A 22,617-nucleotide genomic window follows, 5' to 3' on the forward strand; every position below is an offset into this window, starting at 1 on the left:
AACATTATTACAACTCTGAACATTATTACCACTCTGAACATTATTAGCACTCTGAACATTATTAACACTCTGAACATTATCAGCACTCTGAACATTATTAACACTGAACACTATCAGCACCCTGAACATTATCAGCACTGAACATTATCAGCACTCTGAACATTATCAGCACTCTGAACATTATCAGCACTCTGAACATTATCAGCACTCTGAACATTATTAACACACTGAACATTATTACCACTGAACACTCTGAACATTATTAACACTGAACATTATTAACACTGAACATTATTAACACTGAACATTATTAACACTGCCACATTATTAACACTGAACATTATTAACACTGAACACTCTGAACATTATCATCACTCTGAACATTATCAACACTCTGAACATTATCAGCACTCTGAACATTATTAACACACTGAACATTATTACCACTGAACACTCTGAACATTATTAACACTGAACATTATTAACACTGAACATTATTAACACTGACACATTATTAACACTGAACATTATTAACACTGACACATTATTAACACTGAACATTATTAACACTGAACACTCTGAACATTATCATCACTCTGAACATTATCAACACTCTGAACATTATCAGCACTCTGAACATTATCAACACTCTGAACATTATTAACACACTGAACATTATTAACACTCTGAACATTATCAGCACTGAACATTATCAACACTCTGAACATTAACACTCTGAACATTATCATCACTCTGAACATTATTACCACTCTGAACATTATTACCACTCTGAACATTATTACCACTCTGAACATTATTACCACTCTGAACATTATCATCACTCTGAACATTATCATCACTCTGAACATTATCATCACTCTGAACATTATTACCACTCTGAACATTATCAACACTCTGAACATTATTAACACTGAACATTATTAGCACTCTGAACATTATCAACACTCTGAATATTATTACCACTCTGAACATTATTATCACTTTGAACATTATCATCACTCTGAACATTATCATCACTCTGAACATTATCATCACTCTGAACATTATTACCACTCTGAACATTATTACAACTCTGAACATTATTACCACTCTGAACATTATTAGCACTCTGAACATTATTAGCACTCTGAACATTATCAGCACTCTGAACATTATCAGCACTCTGAACATTATCAGCACTCTGAACATTATCAGCACTCTGAACATTATTAGCACTCTGAACATTATTAGCACTCTGAACATTATCAGCACTCTGAACATTATTACCACTCTGAACATTATTAGCACTCTGAACATTATTAACACTCTGAACATTATCAGCACTCTGAACATTATTAACACTGAACACTATCAGCACACTGAACATTATCAGCACTGAACATTATTACCACTCTGAACATTATTAGCACTCTGAACATTATCAGCACTCTGAACATTATCAGCACTCTGAACATTATCAGCACTCTGAACATTATTAACACACTGAACATTATTACCACTGAACACTCTGAACATTATTAACACTGAACATTATTAACACTGAACATTATTAACACTGAACATTATTAACACTGCCACATTATTAACACTGAACATTATTAACACTGAACACTCTGAACATTATCATCACTCTGAACATTATCAACACTCTGAACATTATCAGCACTCGGAACATTATTAACACACTGAACATTATTACCACTGAACACTCTGAACATTATTAACACTGAACATTATTAACACTCAACATTATTAACACTGACACATTATTAACACTGAACATTATTAACACTGACACATTATTAACACTGAACATTATTAACACTGAACACTCTGAACATTATCATCACTCTGAACATTATCAACACTCTGAACATTATCAGCACTCTGAACATTATCAACACTCTGAACATTATTAACACACTGAACATTATTAACACTCTGAACATTATCAGCACTGAACATTATCAACACTCTGAACATTAACACTCTGAACATTATCATCACTCTGAACATTATTACCACTCTGAACATTATCAACACTCTGAATATTATTACCACTCTGAACATTATTATCACTTTGAACATTATCATCACTCTGAACATTATCATCACTCTGAACATTATCATCACTCTGAACATTATTACCACTCTGAACATTATTACAACTCTGAACATTATTACCACTCTGAACATTATTAGCACTCTGAACATTATTAGCACTCTGAACATTATCAGCACTCTGAACATTATCAGCACTCTGAACATTATCAGCACTCTGAACATTATCAGCACTCTGAACATTATTAGCACTCTGAACATTATTAGCACTCTGAACATTATCAGCACTCTGAACATTATTACAACTCTGAACATTATTACCACTCTGAACATTATTAGCACTCTGAACATTATTAACACTCTGAACATTATCAGCACTCTGAACATTATTAACACTGAACACTATCAGCACACTGAACATTATCAGCACTGAACATTATCAGCACTCTGAACATTATCAGCACTCTGAACACTATCAGCACTCTGAACATTATTAACACACTGAACATTATTACCACTGAACACTCTGAACATTATTAACACTGAACATTATTAACACTGAACATTATTAACACTGAACATTATTAACACTGAACATTATTAACACTGAACACTCTGAACATTATCATCACTCTGAACATTATCAACACTCTGAACATTATCATCACTCTGAACATTATCATCACTCTGAACATTATCAGCACTGAACATTATTACCACTCTGAACATTATTAGCACTCTGAACATTATCAGCACTCTGAACATTATCAGCACTCTGAACATTATCAGCACTCTGAACATTATTAACACACTGAACATTATTACCACTGAACACTCTGAACATTATTAACACTGAACATTATTAACACTGAACATTATTAACACTGAACATTATTAACACTGCCACATTATTAACACTGAACATTATTAACACTGAACACTCTGAACATTATCATCACTCTGAACATTATCAACACTCTGAACATTATCAGCACTCGGAACATTATTAACACACTGAACATTATTACCACTGAACACTCTGAACATTATTAACACTGAACATTATTAACACTCAACATTATTAACACTGACACATTATTAACACTGAACATTATTAACACTGACACATTATTAACACTGAACATTATTAACACTGAACACTCTGAACATTATCATCACTCTGAACATTATCAACACTCTGAACATTATCAGCACTCTGAACATTATCAACACTCTGAACATTATTAACACACTGAACATTATTAACACTCTGAACATTATCAGCACTGAACATTATCAACACTCTGAACATTAACACTCTGAACATTATCATCACTCTGAACATTATTACCACTCTGAACATTATCAACACTCTGAATATTATTACCACTCTGAACATTATTATCACTTTGAACATTATCATCACTCTGAACATTATCATCACTCTGAACATTATCATCACTCTGAACATTATTACCACTCTGAACATTATTACAACTCTGAACATTATTACCACTCTGAACATTATTAGCACTCTGAACATTATTAGCACTCTGAACATTATCAGCACTCTGAACATTATCAGCACTCTGAACATTATCAGCACTCTGAACATTATCAGCACTCTGAACATTATTAGCACTCTGAACATTATTAGCACTCTGAACATTATCAGCACTCTGAACATTATTACAACTCTGAACATTATTACCACTCTGAACATTATTAGCACTCTGAACATTATTAACACTCTGAACATTATCAGCACTCTGAACATTATTAACACTGAACACTATCAGCACACTGAACATTATCAGCACTGAACATTATCAGCACTCTGAACATTATCAGCACTCTGAACACTATCAGCACTCTGAACATTATTAACACACTGAACATTATTACCACTGAACACTCTGAACATTATTAACACTGAACATTATTAACACTGAACATTATTAACACTGAACATTATTAACACTGAACATTATTAACACTGAACACTCTGAACATTATCATCACTCTGAACATTATCAACACTCTGAACATTATCATCACTCTGAACATTATCATCACTCTGAACATTATCAGCACTCTGAACATTATCAGCACTGAACATTATTAACACTCTGAACATTATCAGCACTGAACATTATCAGCACTGAACATTATCAACACTCTGAACATTATTAACACACTGAACATTATTTCCACTGAACACTCTGAACATTATTAACACTCTGAACATTATTAACACTCTGAACATTATTAACACTCTGAACATTATTACCACTCTGAACATTATTCACACTCTGTCTGAACATGATTCACACTGAACATGATTAACACTGAACATGATTAACACTGAACATTATTAACACTGAACATTATTAGCACTCTGAACATTATTCACACTCTGAACATTATTCACACTCTGAACATTATTCACACTGAACATTATTCACACTGAACACTCTGAACATTATTAACACTGAACATCATTAACACTCAACATCATTAACACTGAACATTATCAGCACTCTGAACATTATCAGCACTCTGAACATTATTCACACTCTGAACATTATCAGCACTCTGAACATTATCAGCACTCTGAACATTATCAGCACTCTGAACATTATCAGCACTCTGAACATTATCAGCACTCTGAACATTATCAACTCTGAACATTATCAACACTGAACATTATTAACACAGAACATTATTAACACTGAACATGATTATATATCTCCTCTGTCTGTCTGGTTGATAATATATTTCTCCTCTGTCTGGTTGATAATATATTTCTCCTCTGTCTGGTTGATAATATATTTCTCCTCTGTCTGGTTGATATGTTGATAATATATTTCTCCTCTGTCTGGTTGATAATATATTTCTGGTTGATAATATATTTCTCCTCTGTCTGTCTGGTTGATAATATATTTCTGGTTGATAATATATTTCTCCTCTGTCTGGTGTCTTGACATATCTCTCCTCTGTGTTTTGGTGTGCAGGTCACGGAGACAGCAACAGCAGAAACATTCCTACTCTGGTTAAAGACATCAGCAACGTAGGAGAGGTGTCTTGTGGGAGTTCTCACACCATAGCTTTGTCAAAAGATGGCCGCACCGTGTGGTCCTTCGGAGGGGGAGACAATGGTGGGTCAAGGCTCAGGACGCAAGACTGGAATCCATCGGATGTTTTTATATTAACATCATTATGTTTAAACTATCAATATAGCTCTATATGTCGACATATATATGGAAATATAAAAGCCAATATAAATCAATAAATATAATGTATTGTGTAATTCTGTCTGGGGTTTTACATCAATAATATGATTGGTAATATATCTGTAAATGTCTCTAAATGTGTAATTTGTGCTGCAGGGAAACTGGGTCATGGAGATACAAACCGTGTCTATAAACCCAAAGTAGTGGAGGCCTTGCAGGGGATGTTCATAAGGAAAGTGTGTGCTGGAAGCCAGTCCTCCCTGGCCCTAACCTCCACTGGACAGGTACGACTGACTGTTTACTGACTGTTTACTGACTGTTTTACACTTTACAAACGGGAGGGAGGAATCTGGAACATTTGCAACTTAAATCTTTCAGGGAACTCATTTTCAGTTGTCTCTTGTAAAATAGTTTTTTTTTAATCTAAAGGGAGGGATGGTATCCTGGTTAAATACAAGTTAAATGAACTGTTTTGCACAGGGATGGTTCACAACAACAACGACAGACGATTACTTGGGGATAAAAACACTGGGTGTGGCTTGGGAGGTATAGCGGGTTTGATCTTGGAATTCTGCTAGTCAACGATTCAAGGAATTCTTTCATTTGTGAATACACAGAAGACTGTTTTGTTGATATAATCTCTCCCTGGTTGTGTGGAGTGTTGATGTTTTCACTTATATTACATTTCCAGTAGCAATGATCTCTGGTACTGTGTGTCTGTGTAACGGCTGTCGAATGGATTAGACCAAGGCGCGGCGGGTTGCGTGCTCATTATATTTTATTTATAAAGTGAACACGAAAAAACAATAAACAAAGAACGACAGTCCGACAGTTTCGCAGGCTATACACAAAAACAACTACCCACAACGAGACAAGTGAAAACAAGCTCCCTAAGTATGACTCTCAATCAGAAACAACGATGTACAGCTGTTCCTGATTGAGAGCCACACCAGGCCAATAAAGAAATACACAACCTAGAATACCAAAGCAAGAACATACACCAAAAACCCCGGAACACATAAATAGAACACCCCTCTACATACACATAACCCCCGAACCACAAAAACAAATACCCCCTGCCACGTCCTGACCAAACTACAATAACCAATAACCCCTTTTACTGGTCAGAACGTGACAGTCTGGTCATAGTAAGAAACACAACTTCTGTTATTCACATTATGTTGCTTACTGTGTGACTGTAACCAGGATGTTAAAATAAGTACTTATCACAAGGTGTTTTTATATGTTTACATACAGTTCCCTTTAGTCCAACTGACAATACTATCAAAGATTTTTACAACTAAACCAAGATAAACCACAGCCTGTCGTTTCCAATGGGAACAAATGAGTCATAGTGGGCAGAACAAGCAAGGAGGTGGGCAGAGCCAATCACAAGATAGGGAGATTCTATTGGCTCATTCTTGCATGAATCTGCATAATTATTTCCTTTAGCTCACACCTCCTCTGTAAAGTGCATTTGTGCAATAACTCAATTTGCCTTTCAGTCCTTCTAAACAACGCCATTTAAAAAAAAAAATTTGCAAAGTGTAAAGTCTACAAAATTTAGTCCACTCTGTTCATAACAGATTTTAGTTTTGGGAACAGAACTGTATTGACATCAAATGTTTAATCGATGAGAAAATGAGCAGAATGTCTGCCAAAATCCATCTTCTCCCACTGCCAGCTTGTGGTCTTCCTGTCACTACCATAGTGAGTGGAAACGCCAAGCAGCTGCTTCACATTTATACATGCAGTGAAATATCTCTCTTATTGTTCTATTGATACTGTCTGCAAGTAACTTCCTGTTGCAATGTCTGGTTCCAGATATATTTGACATTGCAATAACCATAGGAGTTGGCAAGACTGTACAAACAGATCTGGGACCAGGCTACTTTATATATGCAGACCCTTTGTTGTAACTGGTCCTGTGTTGTTGTAACTGGTTCTGTGTTGTAGTAACTGGTCCTGTGTTGTAGTAACTGGTCCTGTGTTGTAGTAACTGGTCCTGTGTTGTAGTAACTGGTCCTGTGTTGTCCTGTGTTGTAGTAACTGGTCCTGTGTTGTAGTAACTGGTCCTGTGTTGTAGTAACTGGTCCTGTGTTGTCCTGTGTTGTAGTAACTGGTCCTGTGTTGTAGTAACTGGTCCTGTGTTGTAGTAACTGGTCCTGTGTTGTAGTAACTGGTCCTGTGTTGTAGTAACTGGTCCTGTGTTGTAGTAACTGGTCCTGTGTTGTCCTGTGTTGTAGTAACTGGTCCTGTGTTGTAGTAACTGGTCCTGTGTTGTAGTAACTGGTCCTGTGTTGTCCTGTGTTGTCCTGTGTTGTTGTAACTGGTCCTGTGTTGTAGTAACTGGTCCTGTGTTGTAGTAACTGGTCCTGTGTTGTCCTGTGTTGTTGTAACTGGTCCTGTGTTGTAGTAACTGGTCCTGTGTTGTAGTAACTGGTCATGTGTTGTAGTAACTGGTCCTGTGTTGTCCTGTGTTGTTGTAACTGGTCCTGTGTTGTTGTAACTGGTCCTGTGTTGTCCTGTGTTGTAGTAACTGGTCCTGTGTTGTTGTAACTGGTCCTGTGTTGTAGTAACTGGTCCTGTGTTGTCCTGTGATGTAGTAACTGGTCCCGTGTTGTAGTAACTGGTCCTGTGTTGTCCTGTGTTGTAGTAACTGGTCCTGTGTTGTAGTAACTGGTCCTGTGTTGTAGTAACTGGTCCTGTGTTGTTGTAACTTGTCCTGTGTTGTAGTAACTGGTCCTGTGTTGTAGTAACTGGTCCTGTGTTGTCCTGTGTTGTTGTAACTGGTCCTGTGTTGTCCTGTGTTGTTGTAACTGGTCCTGTGTTGTCCTGTGTTGTTGTAACTGGTCCTGTGTTGTTGTAACTGGTCCTGTGTTGTTGTAACTGGTCCTGTGTTGTCCTGTGTTGTTGTAACTGGTCCTGTGTTGTAGTAACTGGTCCTATGTTGTCCTGTGTTGTAGTAACTGGTCCTGTGTTGTAGTAACTGGTCCTGTGTTGTCCTGTGTTGTAGTAACTGGTCCTGTGTTGTCCTGTGTTGTAGTAACTGGTCCTGTGTTGTCCTGTGTTGTTGTAACTGGTCCTGTGTTGTCCTGTGTTGTTGTAACTGGTCCTGTGTTGTAGTAACTGGTCCTGTGTTGTCCTGTGTTGTAGTAACTGGTCCTGTGTTGTTGTAACTGGTCCTGTGTTGTCCTGTGTTGTCCTGTGTTGTAGTAACTGGTCCTGTGTTGTAGTAACTGGTCCTGTGTTGTAGTAACTGGTCCTATGTTGTCCTGTGTTGTCATGTGTTGTTGTAACTGGTCCTGTGTTGTCCTGTGTTGTAGTAACTGGTCCTGTGTTGTAGTAACTGGTCCTATGTTGTCCTGTGTTATAGTAACTGGTCCTGTGTTGTTGTAACTGGTCCTGTGTTGTAGTAACTGGTCCTGTGTTGTAGTAACTGGTCCTATGTTGTCCTGTGTTGTTGTAACTGGTCCTGTGTTGTCCTGTGTTGTCCTGTGTTGTAGTAACTGGTCCTGTGTTGTCCTGTGTTGTCATGTGTTGTTGTAACTGGTCCTGTGTTGTAACTGGTCCTGTGTTGTAGTAACTGGTCCTGTGTTGTCCTGTGTTGTTGTAACTGGTCCTGTGTTGTCCTGTGTTGTAGTAACTGGTCCTGTGTTGTTGTAACTGGTCCTGTGTTGTCCTGTGTTGTAGTAACTGGTCCTGTGTTGTAGTAACTGGTCCTGTGTTGTCCTGTGTTGTAGTAACTGGTCCTGTGTTGTAGTAACTGGTCCTGTGTTGTTGTAACTGGTCCTGTGTTGTTGTAACTGGTCCTGTGGTGTCCTGTGTTGTAGTAACTGGTCCTGTGTTGTTGTAACTGGTCCTGTGTTGTCCTGTGTTGTAGTAACTGGTCCTGTGTTGTAGTAACTGGTCCTGTGTTGTAGTAACCGGTCCTGTGTTGTCCTGTGTTGTTGTAACTGGTCCTGTGTTGTTGTAACTGGTCCTGTGTTGTAGTAACTGGTCCTGTGTTGTAGTAACTGGTCCTGTGTTGTAGTAACTGGTCCTGTGTTGTCCTGTGTTGTTGTAACTGGTCCTGTGTTGTTGTAACTGGTCCTGTGTTGTAGTAACTGGTCCTGTGTTGTAGTAACTGGTCCTGTGTTGTAGTAACTGGTCCTGTGTTGTAGTAACTGGTCCTATGTTGTCCTGTGTTGTTGTAACTGGTCCTGTGTTGTTGTAACTGGTCCTGTGTTGTAGTAACTGGTCCTGTGTTGTAGTAACTGGTCCTGTGTTGTAGTAACTGGTCCTGTGTTGTCCTGTGTTGTTGTAACTGGTCCTGTGTTGTTGTAACTGGTCCTGTGTTGTAGTAACTGGTCCTGTGTTGTAGTAACTGGTCCTGTGTTGTAGTAACTGGTCCTGTGTTGTAGTAACTGGTCCTATGTTGTCCTGTGTTGTAGTAACTGGTCCTGTGTTGTAGTAACTGGTCCTGTGTTGTAGTAACTGGTCCTGTGTTGTAGTAACTGGTCCTGTGTTGTTGTAACTTGTCCTGTGTTGTAGTAACTGGTCCTGTGTTGTAGTAACTGGTCCTGTGTTGTCCTGTGTTGTTGTAACTGGTCCTGTGTTGTCCTGTGTTGTTGTAACTGGTCCTGTGTTGTCCTGTGTTGTTGTAACTGGTCCTGTGTTGTTGTAACTGGTCCTGTGTTGTTGTAACTGGTCCTGTGTTGTCCTGTGTTGTTGTAACTGGTCCTGTGTTGTAGTAACTGGTCCTATGTTGTCCTGTGTTGTAGTAACTGGTCCTGTGTTGTAGTAACTGGTCCTGTGTTGTCCTGTGTTGTAGTAACTGGTCCTGTGTTGTCCTGTGTTGTAGTAACTGGTCCTGTGTTGTCCTGTGTTGTTGTAACTGGTCCTGTGTTGTCCTGTGTTGTAGTAACTGGTCCTGTGTTGTTGTAACTGGTCCTGTGTTGTCCTGTGTTGTCCTGTGTTGTAGTAACTGGTCCTGTGTTGTAGTAACTGGTCCTGTGTTGTAGTAACTGGTCCTATGTTGTCCTGTGTTGTCATGTGTTGTTGTAACTGGTCCTGTGTTGTCCTGTGTTGTAGTAACTGGTCCTGTGTTGTAGTAACTGGTCCTATGTTGTCCTGTGTTATAGTAACTGGTCCTGTGTTGTTGTAACTGGTCCTGTGTTGTAGTAACTGGTCCTGTGTTGTAGTAACTGGTCCTATGTTGTCCTGTGTTGTTGTAACTGGTCCTGTGTTGTCCTGTGTTGTCCTGTGTTGTAGTAACTGGTCCTGTGTTGTCCTGTGTTGTCATGTGTTGTTGTAACTGGTCCTGTGTTGTAACTGGTCCTGTGTTGTAGTAACTGGTCCTGTGTTGTCCTGTGTTGTTGTAACTGGTCCTGTGTTGTCCTGTGTTGTAGTAACTGGTCCTGTGTTGTTGTAACTGGTCCTGTGTTGTCCTGTGTTGTAGTAACTGGTCCTGTGTTGTAGTAACTGGTCCTGTGTTGTCCTGTGTTGTAGTAACTGGTCCTGTGTTGTAGTAACTGGTCCTGTGTTGTTGTAACTGGTCCTGTGTTGTTGTAACTGGTCCTGTGGTGTCCTGTGTTGTAGTAACTGGTCCTGTGTTGTTGTAACTGGTCCTGTGTTGTCCTGTGCTGTAGTAACTGGTCCTGTGTTGTAGTAACTGGTCCTGTGTTGTAGTAACCGGTCCTGTGTTGTCCTGTGTTGTTGTAACTGGTCCTGTGTTGTTGTAACTGGTCCTGTGTTGTAGTAACTGGTCCTGTGTTGTAGTAACTGGTCCTGTGTTGTAGTAACTGGTCCTGTGTTGTCCTGTGTTGTTGTAACTGGTCCTGTGTTGTTGTAACTGGTCCTGTGTTGTAGTAACTGGTCCTGTGTTGTAGTAACTGGTCCTGTGTTGTAGTAACTGGTCCTGTGTTGTAGTAACTGGTCCTATGTTGTCCTGTGTTGTTGTAACTGGTCCTGTGTTGTTGTAACTGGTCCTGTGTTGTAGTAACTGGTCCTGTGTTGTAGTAACTGGTCCTGTGTTGTCCTGTGTTGTTGTAACTGGTCCTGTGTTGTTGTAACTGGTCCTGTGTTGTAGTAACTGGTCCTGTGTTGTAGTAACTGGTCCTGTGTTGTAGTAACTGGTCCTGTGTTGTAGTAACTGGTCCTATGTTGTCCTGTGTTGTTGTAACTGGTCCTGTGTTGTAGTAACTGGTCCTGTGTTGTAGTAACTGGTCCTGTGTTGTTGTAACTGGTCCTGTGTTGTAGTAACTGGTCCTGTGTTGTAGTAACTGGTCCTGTGTTGTAGTAACTGGTCCTATGTTGTCCTGTGTTGTTGTCACTGGTCCTGTGTTGTCCTGTGTTGTAGTAACTGGTCCTGTGTTGTAGTAACTGGTCCTATGTTGTCCTGTGTTGTAGTAACTGGTCCTGTGTTGTAGTAACTGGTCCTGTGTTGTCCTGTGTTGTTGTAACTGGTCCTGTGTTGTCCTGTGTTGTAGTAACTGGTCCTGTGTTGTAGTAACTGGTCCTGTGTTGTAGTAACTGGTCCTGTGTTGTCCTGTGTTGTAGTAACTGGTCTTGTGTTGTCCTGTGTTGTAGTAACTGGTCCTGTGTTGTCCTGTGTTGTAGTAACTGGTCCTGTGTTGTTGTAACTGGTCCTGTGTTGTAGTAACTGGTCCTGTGTTGTTGTAACTGGTCCTGTGTTGTAGTAACTGGTCCTGTGTTGTCCTGTGTTGTAATAACTGGTCCTGTGTTGTCCTGTGTTGTTGTAACTGGTCCTGTGTTGTTGTAACTGCTCCTGTGTTGTCCTGTGTTGTAATAACTGGTCCTGTGTTGTCTGTGTTCCAGGTGTATGCCTGGGGCTGCGGGGCCTGCCTGGGCTGTGGCTCCTCTGAAGCCACTGCTCTGAGACCCAAGCTGGTTGAGGAGTTGACAGCGACCAGGGTGGTAGACCTGTCCATAGGAGACAGCCACTGTCTAGCTCTCTCACACGGTAAAACAACCCTTTTTTAAAAAAGATGATTATTTTAAATCTATGATGTAAGTATTTTGCATGTTTATTGTTTAGAGCGAGACAGAGGTAGAAGGTAGTAGAGAGAGTGCTGAAAGAGAGAGCCAGTAGCTTTGACCACTATTCCACCCCAGGCAATATAGGGTTATTTATTAAGGATTTGTCCAGTTTATTGGACAGAGACAGAGAGACAGGAAAGGATTTGTCCAGTTTATTGGACAGAGACAGTGCAGAGAGACAGGAAAGGATTTGTCCAGTTTATTGAACAGAGACAGGAATGGATTTGTCCAGTTTATTGGACAGAGACAGTGCAGAGAGACAGGAATAGATTTGTCCAGTTTATTGGACAGAGACAGTGCAGAGAGACAGGAATAGATTTGTCCAGTTTATTGGACAGAGACAGTGCAGAGAGACAGGACAATAAGGAGGATAGTTTACTAGACAGACGAGGGCTGGATTCTAACCGACGCCAGCACAGGCAGGCAGCAGCAGTAACCACCAGCCCAGGCCAGGCCACAGTAAAACAGCAGCAGTAACCACCAGCCCAGCCCAGGCCACAGTAAAACAGCAGCAGTAACCACCAGCCCAGGCCAGGCCACAGTAAAACAGCAGCAGTAACCACCAGCCCAGCCCAGGCCACAGTAAAACAGCAGCAGTAACCACCAGCCCAGGCCACAGTAAAACAGCAGCAGTAACCACCAGCCCAGGCCACAGTAAAACAGCAGCAGTAACCACCAGCCCAGGACACAGTAAAACAGCAGCAGTAACCACCAGCCCAGCCCAGGCCACAGTAAAACAGCAGCCTTTAACCACCAGCCCAGGCCACAGTAAAACAGCAGCAGTAACCACCAGCCCAGCCCAGGCCACAGTAAAACAGCAGCAGTAACCACCAGCCCAGGACACAGTAAAACAGCAGCAGTAACCACCAGCCCAGGCCACAGTAAAACAGCAGCAGTAACCACCAGCCCAGCCCAGGACACAGTAAAACAGCAGCCTTTAACCACCAGCCCAGCCCAGGACACAGTAAAACAGCAGCAGTAACCACCAGCCCAGCCCAGGCCACAGTAAAACAGCAGCAGTAACCACCAGCCCAGCCCAGGCCACAGTAAAACAGCAGCAGTAACCACCAGCCCAGGCCAGGCCACAGTAAAACAGCAGCAGTAACCACCAGCCCAGCCCAGGCCACAGTAAAACAGCAGCAGTAACCACCAGCCCAGCCCAGGCCACAGTAAAACAGCAGCCGTTAACCACCAGCCCAGCCCAGGCCACAGTAAAACAGCAGCCGTTAACCACCAGCCCAGGCCACAGTAAAACAGCAGCAGTAACCACCAGCCCAGCCCAGGCCACAGTAAAACAGCAGCAGTAACCACCAGCCCAGCCCAGGCCACAGTAAAACAGCAGCAGTAACCACCAGCCCAGCCCAGGCCACAGTAAAACAGCAGCAGTAACCACCAGCCCAGCCCAGGCCACAGTAAAACAGCAGCAGTAACCACCAGCCCAGCCCAGGCCACAGTAAAACAGCAGCAGTAACCACCAGCCCAGGACACAGTAAAACAGCAGCAGTAACCACCAGCCCAGGCCACAGTAAAACAGCAGCCTTTAACCACCAGCCCAGGACACAGTAAAACAGCAGCAGTAACCACCAGCCCAGGCCACAGTAAAACAGCAGCAGTAACCACCAGCCCAGGACACAGTAAAACAGCAGCAGTAACCACCAGCCCAGCCCAGGCCACAGTAAAACAGCAGCAGTAACCACCAGCCCAGCCCAGGCCACAGTAAAACAGCAGCCGTTAACCACCAGCCCAGGCCAGGCCACAGTAAAACAGCAGCCTTTAACCACCAGTTAAACACAGTACCAGGAGAGAGCTAGATATGGGCTAGTATTGACTTATCCTGTTTCAACTGTTTACTAGAGATTCTCTTGTTTATCTGTGAAGTTCAAACAGGATAAGTCATATATTCTCTTGTTTCTAAAAGGGGAGATTCTTATGACCCCATACAATGCAAGTACACATTTCACCACTTCTTAATTTCACTTCTTAATTTCATTTCTTAATCTCACTTTTTAATTTCACTTCTTAGTCTCACTTCTTAATGGGGTGGCAGGGTAGCCTAGTGGTTAGAGCGTTGGGCAAGGTAGCCTAGTGATTAGAGCGTTGGGCAAGGTAGCCTAGTGATTAGAGCGTTGGGCAAGGTAGCCTAGTGATTAGAGCGTTGGGCCAGCTAGCCTAGTGATTAGAGCGTTGGGCCAGGTAGCCTAGTGATTAGAGCGTTGGGCCAGGTAGCCTAGTGATTAGAGCGTTGGGCAAGGTAGCCTAGTGATTAGAGCGTTGGGCAAGGTAGCCTAGTGATTAGAGCGTTGGGCAAGGTAGCCTAGTGATTAGAGCGTTGGGCAAGGTAGCCTAGTGATTAGAGCGTTGGGCAAGGTAGCCTAGTGATTAGAGCGTTGGGCAAGGTAGCCTAGTGATTAGAGCGTTGGGCAAGGTAGCCTAGTGATTAGAGCGTTGGGCAAGGTAGCCTAGTGATTAGAGCGTTGGGCCAGTAACCAGCAGGTAGCCTAGTGGTTAGAGCGTTGGGCCAGTAACCAGCAGGTAGCCTAGTGGTTAGAGCGTTGGGCAAGGTAGCCTAGTGATTAGAGCGTTGGGCCAGTAACCAGCAGGTAGCCTAGTGGTTAGAGCGTTGGGCCAGTAACCAGCAGGTAGCCTAGTGGTTAGAGCGTTGGGCCAGGTAGCCTAGTGATTAGAGCGTTGGGCCAGTAACCAGCAGGTAGCCTAGTGGTTAGAGCGTTGGGCCAGTAACCAGCAGGTAGCCTAGTGGTTAGAGTGTTGGGTCAGTAACCAGCAGGTAGCCTAGTGATTAGAGCGTTGGGCCAGTAACCAGCAGGTAGTCTAGTGGTTAGAGCGTTGGGCCAGTAACCAGTAGGTAGCCTAGTGATTAGAGTGTTGGGTCAGTAACCAGCAGGTAGCCTAGTGATTAGAGCGTTGGGCCAGTAACCAGCAGGTAGTCTAGTGGTTAGAGCGTTGGGCCAGTAACCAGCAGGTAGCCTAGTGATTAGAGCGTTGGGCCAGTAACCAGCAGGTAGCCTAGTGGTTAGAGCGTTGGGCAAGGTAGCCTAGTTGTTAGAGCGTTGGGCCAGTAACCAGCAGGTAGCCTAGTGGTTAGAGCGTTGGGCCAGTAACCAGCAGGTAGCCTAGTGGTTAGAGTGTTGGGTCAGTAACCAGCAGGTAGCCTAGTGGTTAGAGCGTTGGGCCAGTAACCAGCAGGTAGCCTAGTGGTTAGAGCGTTGGGCCAGGTAGCCTAGTGATTAGAGCGTTGGGCCAGTAACCAGCAGGTAGCCTAGTGGTTAGAGCGTTGGGCCAGTAACCAGCAGGTAGCCTAGTGGTTAGAGTGTTGGGTCAGTAACCAGCAGGTAGCCTAGTGATTAGAGCGTTGGGCCAGTAACCAGCAGGTAGTCTAGTGGTTAGAGCGTTGGGCCAGTAACCAGTAGGTAGCCTAGTGATTAGAGTGTTGGGTCAGTAACCAGCAGGTAGCCTAGTGATTAGAGCGTTGGGCCAGTAACCAGCAGGTAGTCTAGTGGTTAGAGCGTTGGGCCAGTAACCAGCAGGTAGCCTAGTGATTAGAGCGTTGGGCCAGTAACCAGCAGGTAGCCTAGTGGTTAGAGCGTTGGGCAAGGTAGCCTAGTTGTTAGAGCGTTGGGCCAGTAACCAGCAGGTAGCCTAGTGGTTAGAGCTTTGGACTAATAACCGAAAGGTTGCAAGATCGTAATCCCTGAGCTGACAAGGTAAAAATCTGTCGTTCTGCCCCTGAACAAGGCAGTTAACACACTGTTCCCCGGTAGGCTGTCATTGTAAATAAGACTTTATTCTTAACTGACTTGCCTAGTTAAATAAAGGTAAAATAAATAATCTCACATCATAACATCCCAAGATGTTCCTATGATGGATGATTAGCCTTCCCTGTAGCTCAGTTGGTAGAGCATGGTGTTTGCAACGCATGGTGTTTGCAATGCCAGGGTTGTGGGTTCGATTCCCACGGGGGGCCATGTATGAAATGTATGCATTCACTTCTGTAAGTCGCTCTGGATAAGAGCGTCAGCTAAATGACTAAAATGTAAATGTAAATATCTATTGTTCCTCTCATCTCTCTCTCTCTCCTCCACCTAGACAATGAGGTGTATGCTTGGGGTAACAACTCCATGGGTCAGTGTGGTCAGGGTAACTCTACTGGTCCCATCACCAAGCCTAAGAAGGTGGTTGGTCTGGACGGTGTGGTCATCCAACAGATCTCAGCTGGTACCTCACACAGCCTGGCATGGACCGCTCTGCCCAGGGACAGGTTGGTCCTGCTACCGGAACGCATAGAAATATAGCATGTAGAAGAGACATGATGCCCAGGGACAGGTCAGTATAGAAAAGACATGATGCACAGGGACAGGTCAGTATAGAAATATAGCATGTAGAAGAGACATGATGCCCAGGGACAGGTCAGTATAGAAAATACATGATGCACAGGGACAGGTCAGTATAGAAATATAGCATGTAGAAGAGACATGATGCCCAGGGACAGGTCAGTAAATAAATATAGCATGTTGAACACACAGCCTGGCATGGACCGCTCTGCCCAGGGACAGGTACAGAACCATGGTCTTCTGAGGTCTGCCTTCAGTAGGGCACGATGTTGTGGAACACTCTGACATGTAGAGTCAGGAGAAGGGAAGCATGTCAGAACACTCTGACATGTAGAGTCAGGAGAAGGGAAGCATGTCAGAACACACTGACATGTAGAGTCAGGAGAAGGGAAGCAGGTCAGAACACACTGACATGTAGAGTCAGGAGAAGGGAAGCATGTCAGAACACTGACATGTAGAGTCAGGAGAAGGGAAGCATGTCAAAACACTCTGACATGTAGAGTCAGGAGAAGGGAAGCATGTCAGAACACTGACATGTAGAGTCAGGAGAAGGGAAGCATGTCAGAACACTCTGACATGTAGAGTCAGGAGAAGGGAAGCATGTCAGAACACACTCTGACATGTAGAGTCAGGAGAAGGGAAGCATGTCAGAACACTCTGACATGTAGAGTCAGGAGAAGGGAAGCATGTCAGAACACTCTGACATGTAGAGTCAGGAGAAGGGAAGCATGTCAGAACACACTGACATGTAGAGTCAGGAGAAGGGAAGCTTGTCAGACCACACTGACATGTAGAGTCAGGAGAAGGGAAGCAGGTCAGAACACACTGACATGTAGAGTCAGGAGAAGGGAAGCATGTCAGAACACTGACATGTAGAGTCAGGAGAAGGGAAGCATGTCAGAACACTCTGACATGTAGAGTCAGGAGAAGGGAAGCTTGTCAGCTCTTCATGATATTATCAGACGTTATTGGTCTTTTTACCGTCATATCGGTATCAACCAATAATTCCATCGATAACCGATATTGAATAAATAGCATTCTCATGATGTCATTATATGCTATTTTGGATGGAAATGTATGAGACTTCAGTGTGGAAAATTGTCACTTTTTAATTTCCCGCTTTAAAAACAGTATATCAGCAGATCTATCGGTGAGTCCCACCCCCCATCCCAGTCCCACCCCCCCATCCCAGTCCAACCCCTCATCCCAGTCCCACCCCCCATCCCAGTCCCACCCCCCATCCCAGTCCCACCCCCCATCCCAGTCCCCCATCCCAGTCCCACCCCCCCATCCCAGTCCCACCCCCATCCCAGTCCAACCCCCCATCCCAGTCCCATCCCAGTCCCACCCCCATCCCAGTCCCATCCCCATCCCAGTCCCATCCCCATCCCAGTCCCATCCCCATCCCAGTCCCATCCCCATCCCCATCCCAGTCCAACCCCCATCCCAGTCCCATCCCAGTCCCACCCCCATCCCAGTCCAACCCCCATCACAGTCCAACCCCCATCCCAGTCCAAACCCCCATCCCAGTCCCACCCCCATCCCAGTCCCACCCCCCCATCCCAGTCCAACCCCCATCCCAGTCCCACCCCCCCATCCCACCCCCCCATCCCAGTCCCCCCCCCATCCCAGTCCCAACCCCCCATCCCAGTCCCACCCCTCCATCCCAGTCCCACCCCCCCATCCCAGTCCCACCCCCCATCCCAGTCCCAACCCCCCATCCCAGTCCCACCCCCCCATCCCAGTCCCAACCCCCCATCCCAGTCCCACCCCCATCCCAGTCCCCCATCCCAGTCCACCCCCCCATCCCAGTCCAACCCCCCATCCCAGTCCCAACCCCCCATCCCAGTCCCACCCCCCATCCCAGTCCCAACCCCCCATCCCAGTCCCAACCCCCCATCCCAGTCCCACCCCCCCATCCCAGTCCCAACCCCCCATCCCAGTCCCACCCCCCCATCCCAGTCCCCCATCCCAGTCCACCCCCCCATCCCAGTCCCACCCCCCATCCCAGTCCCACACCCCATCCCAGTCCCACCCCCCCATCCCAGTCCCACCCCCCATCCCAGTCCAACCCCCCCATCCCAGTCCCACCCCCCCATCCCACCCCCCCCATCCCAGTCCCACCCCCCATCCCACCCCCCATCCCAGTCCCACCCCCCCATCCCAGTCCCACCCCCCATCCCAGTCCCACCCAGTCCCACCCCCCCATCCCAGTCCCACCCCCCATCCCACCCCCCATCCCAGTCCCACCCCCCCATCCCAGTCCCACCCCCCATCCCAGTCCCACCCCCCCATCCCAGTCCCACCCCCCCATCCCAACCCCCCCATCCCAGTCCCCCATCCCAGTCCCACCCCCTTCATCCCAGTCCCCCATCCCCACCCCCCCATCCCAGTCCCCCATCCCAGTCCCACCCCCCCATCCCAGTCCCCCATCCCAGTCCCACCCCCCCATCCCAGTCCCCCATCCCAGTCCCATCTCCATCCATGGTGCTTCTATGTGGAACGCTGAGTCTGCTGCACCATGCTGCAGACAACCCTGGACTTCAGACGTCCAGGGGGTCAACGGGGACTGTTCCTACTGTACACACACACACACACACACACACACACACTGTTCACACAGACATATGAGATGATAATATTGCTGTGTTTTAATTGGTCAACAGACAGGTGGTAGCATGGCACAGACCCTACTGTGTGGACCTGGAAGAAAGCACTTTCTCCCACCTGCGTTCCTTCCTGGAGCGCTACTGTGACGGCATCAACAGCGAGGTGCCACCCCTTCCCTTCCCCTCCTCCAGGTAGGTACTGGTACTGCAGGCACCAGAGGGAACTGTAAAGACTGGAAGGAAATCATTGGGACCGTGTCCAGCTCATGGAAACCATGTGTTTAATGGTGTTCCATTCATTCCATTGAGACGGTCCTGAAGATGTGAAATGACTGCAGCCTCCACCTCCACCATGCTGACTATTCATTTGAGGCATTAACAGTCCAGTAAAACCACGCTAACACAATAGGGGGGGGTACCTAGTCAGTTGTACAACGGAATCCATTCAACTGAAATGTGTCTTCCTCATTTAACCCAAAACCCTCTGAATCAGAGAGGTGTGTGGGGGGGGGCTGCCTTAATCTACATCCACGTCTTCGGGCGCCCCGGGGAACAGTGGGTTAACTGCCTTGTTCAGGGGAAAGAACGACAGATTTGTACCTTGTCAGCTCGGGGATTCAATCTAGCAACTGATCGGTTACTGGCCCCAATGCTCTAACCACTAGGCTACCTGCTGGTTACTGGCCCAACGCTCTAACCACTAGGCTACCTGCTGGTTACTGGCCCAACTCTCTAACCACTAGACTACCTGCTGGTTACTGGCCCAACGCTCTAACCACTAGGCTACCTGCTGGTTACTGGCCCAACTCTCTAACCACTAGGTTACCTGCTGGTTACTGGCCCAACGCTCTAACCACTAGGCTACCTGCTGGTTACTGGCCCAACACTCTAACCACTAGGCTACCTGCTGGTTACTGGCCCAACTCTCTAACCACTAGACTACCTGCTGGTTACTGGCCCAACGCTCTAACCACTAGGCTACCTGCTGGTTCCTGGCCTAACACTCTAACCACTAGGCTACCTGCTGGTTACTGGCCCAACGCTCTAACCACTAAGCTACCTGGCCCAATGCTCTAACCACTAAGCTACCTGCTGGTTACTGGCCCAACGCTCTAACCACTAGGCTACCTGCTGGTTACTGGCCCAACTCTCTAACCACTAGGCTACCTCCTAGTACTGGCCCAACGCTCTAACCACTAGGCTACCTGCTGGTTACTGGCCCAACACTCTAACCACTAGGCTACCTGCTGGTTACTGGCCCAACGCTCTAACCACTAGACTACCTGCTGGTTACTGGCCCAACGCTCTAACCACTAGGCTTCCTGCTGGTTACTGGCCCAACGCTCTAACCACTAGGCTACCTGCTGGTTACTGGCCCAACGCTCTAACCACTAGGCTACCTGCTGGTTACTGACCCAATGCTCTAACCACTAGACTACCTGCTGGTTACTGGCCCAACTCTCTAACCACTAGGTTACCTGCTGGTTACTGGCCCAACGCTCTAACCACTAGGCTACCTGCTGGTTACTGGCCCAACGCTCTAACCAGTAGGCTACCTGCTGGTTACTGGCCCAACACTCTAACCACTAGGCTACCTGCTGGTTACTAGCCCAACGCTCTAACCACTAGGCTACCTGCTGGTTACTGGCCCAACACTCTAACCACTAGGCTACCTGCTGGTTACTGGCCCAACGCTCTAACCACTAGACTACCTGCTGGTTACTGGCCCAACGCTCTAACCACTAGGCTTCCTGCTGGTTACTGGCCCAACGCTCTAACCACTAGGCTACCTGCTGGTTCCTGGCCTAACACTCTAACCACTAGGCTACCTGCTGGTTACTGGCCCAACGCTCTAACCACTAAGCTACCTGGCCCAATGCTCTAACCACTAGGCTACCTGCTGGTTACTGGCCCAACGCTCTAACCACTAGGCTACCTGCTGGTTACTGGCCCAACTCTCTAACCACTAAGCTACCTGCTGGTTACTGGCCCAACGCTCTAACCACTAGGCTACCTGCTGGTTACTGGCCCAACGCCCAACGCTCTAACCACTAGGCTACCTGCTGGTTACTGACCCAACGCTCTAACCACTAGACTACCTGCTGGTTACCTGCTGGTTACTGGCCCAACGCTCTAACCACTAGACTACCTGCTGGTTACTGGCCCAACGCTCTAACCACTAGGCTTCCTGCTGGTTACTGGCCCAACGCTCTAACCACTAGGCTACCTGCTGGTTACTGGCCCAACACTCTAACCACTAGGTTACCTGCTGGTTACTGGCCCAACGCTCTAACCACTAGACTACCTGCTGGTTACTGGCCCAACGCTCTAACCACTAGGCTTCCTGCTGGTTACTGGCCCAACGCTCTAACCACTAGGCTACCTGCTGGTTACTGGCCCAACGCTCTAACCACTAGGCTTCCTGCTGGTTACTGGCCCAACGCTCTAATCACTAGGCTACCTGCTGGTTACTGACCCAACGCTCTAACCACTAGACTACCTGCTGGCCCAACGCTCTAACCACTAGACTACCTGCTGGTTACTGGCCCAACGCTCTAACCACTAGGCTTCCTGCTGGTTACTGGCCCAACGCTCTAACCACTAGGCTACCTGCTGGTTACTGGCCCAACGCTCTAACCACTAGGCTACCTGCTGGTTACTGACCCAACGCTCTAACCACTAGACTACCTGCTGGTTACTGGCCCAACGCTCTAACCACTAGGCTACCTGCTGGTTACTCGCCCAACGCTCTAACCACTATGCCACCTGCTGGTTACTGGCCCAACGCTCTAACCACTAGGCTACCTGCTGGTTACTGGCCCAACGCTCTAACCACTAGGCTACCTGCTGGTTACTGGTCCAATGCTCTAACCACTAGGCTACCTGCTGGTTACTGGCCCAACGCTCTAACCACTAGGCTACCTGCTGGTTACTGGCCCAACACTCTAACCACTAGACTACCTGCTGGTTACTGTCCCAACACTCTAACCACTAGGCTACCTGCTGGTTACTGGCCCAACGCTCTAACCACTAGGCTACCTGGCCCAACGCTCTAACCACTAGGCTACCTGCTGGTTACTGGCCCAACGCTCTAACCACTAAGCTACCTGCTGGTTACTGGCACAACGCTCTAACCACTAGGCTACCTGGCGCCCCCAGGTGAATATTTATCTGAGGCGTTAACAGTCCCATAACACCATGCTAATACTATATACATTCTGTAGCATTTTACTGATGCTACAATCATTGAGATCAATGAAAACCGTTGCATTGCCTTTCTGCTGGGCTTCGTTTTTCTGTCTT

At 45.9% G+C, this 22,617-nt stretch overlaps 1 protein-coding gene across 1 annotated transcript in view; it reads left to right on the forward strand.

Annotated features, from left to right (window-relative positions):
* LOC115203575 (probable E3 ubiquitin-protein ligase HERC1) overlaps positions 1 to 22,617 on the forward strand; it is a gene marked incomplete at its 3' end in the record, with an annotated part of 53,622 nt that overhangs the window by 21,059 nt on the left and 9,946 nt on the right. Inside the window, exons 8-12 of the mRNA XM_029768358.1 lie at positions 5,097 to 5,240; positions 5,472 to 5,599; positions 12,135 to 12,279; positions 16,461 to 16,632; positions 19,372 to 19,506. Coding sequence (XP_029624218.1) covers positions 5,097 to 5,240; positions 5,472 to 5,599; positions 12,135 to 12,279; positions 16,461 to 16,632; positions 19,372 to 19,506 — 724 coding nt within the window. The remainder of the gene's footprint in view (positions 1 to 5,096; positions 5,241 to 5,471; positions 5,600 to 12,134; positions 12,280 to 16,460; positions 16,633 to 19,371; positions 19,507 to 22,617) is intronic.

This window comes from Salmo trutta, chromosome 12, assembly GCF_901001165.1.
Source record: "Salmo trutta chromosome 12, fSalTru1.1, whole genome shotgun sequence".
Lineage (NCBI taxonomy): Eukaryota > Metazoa > Chordata > Actinopteri > Salmoniformes > Salmonidae > Salmo > Salmo trutta.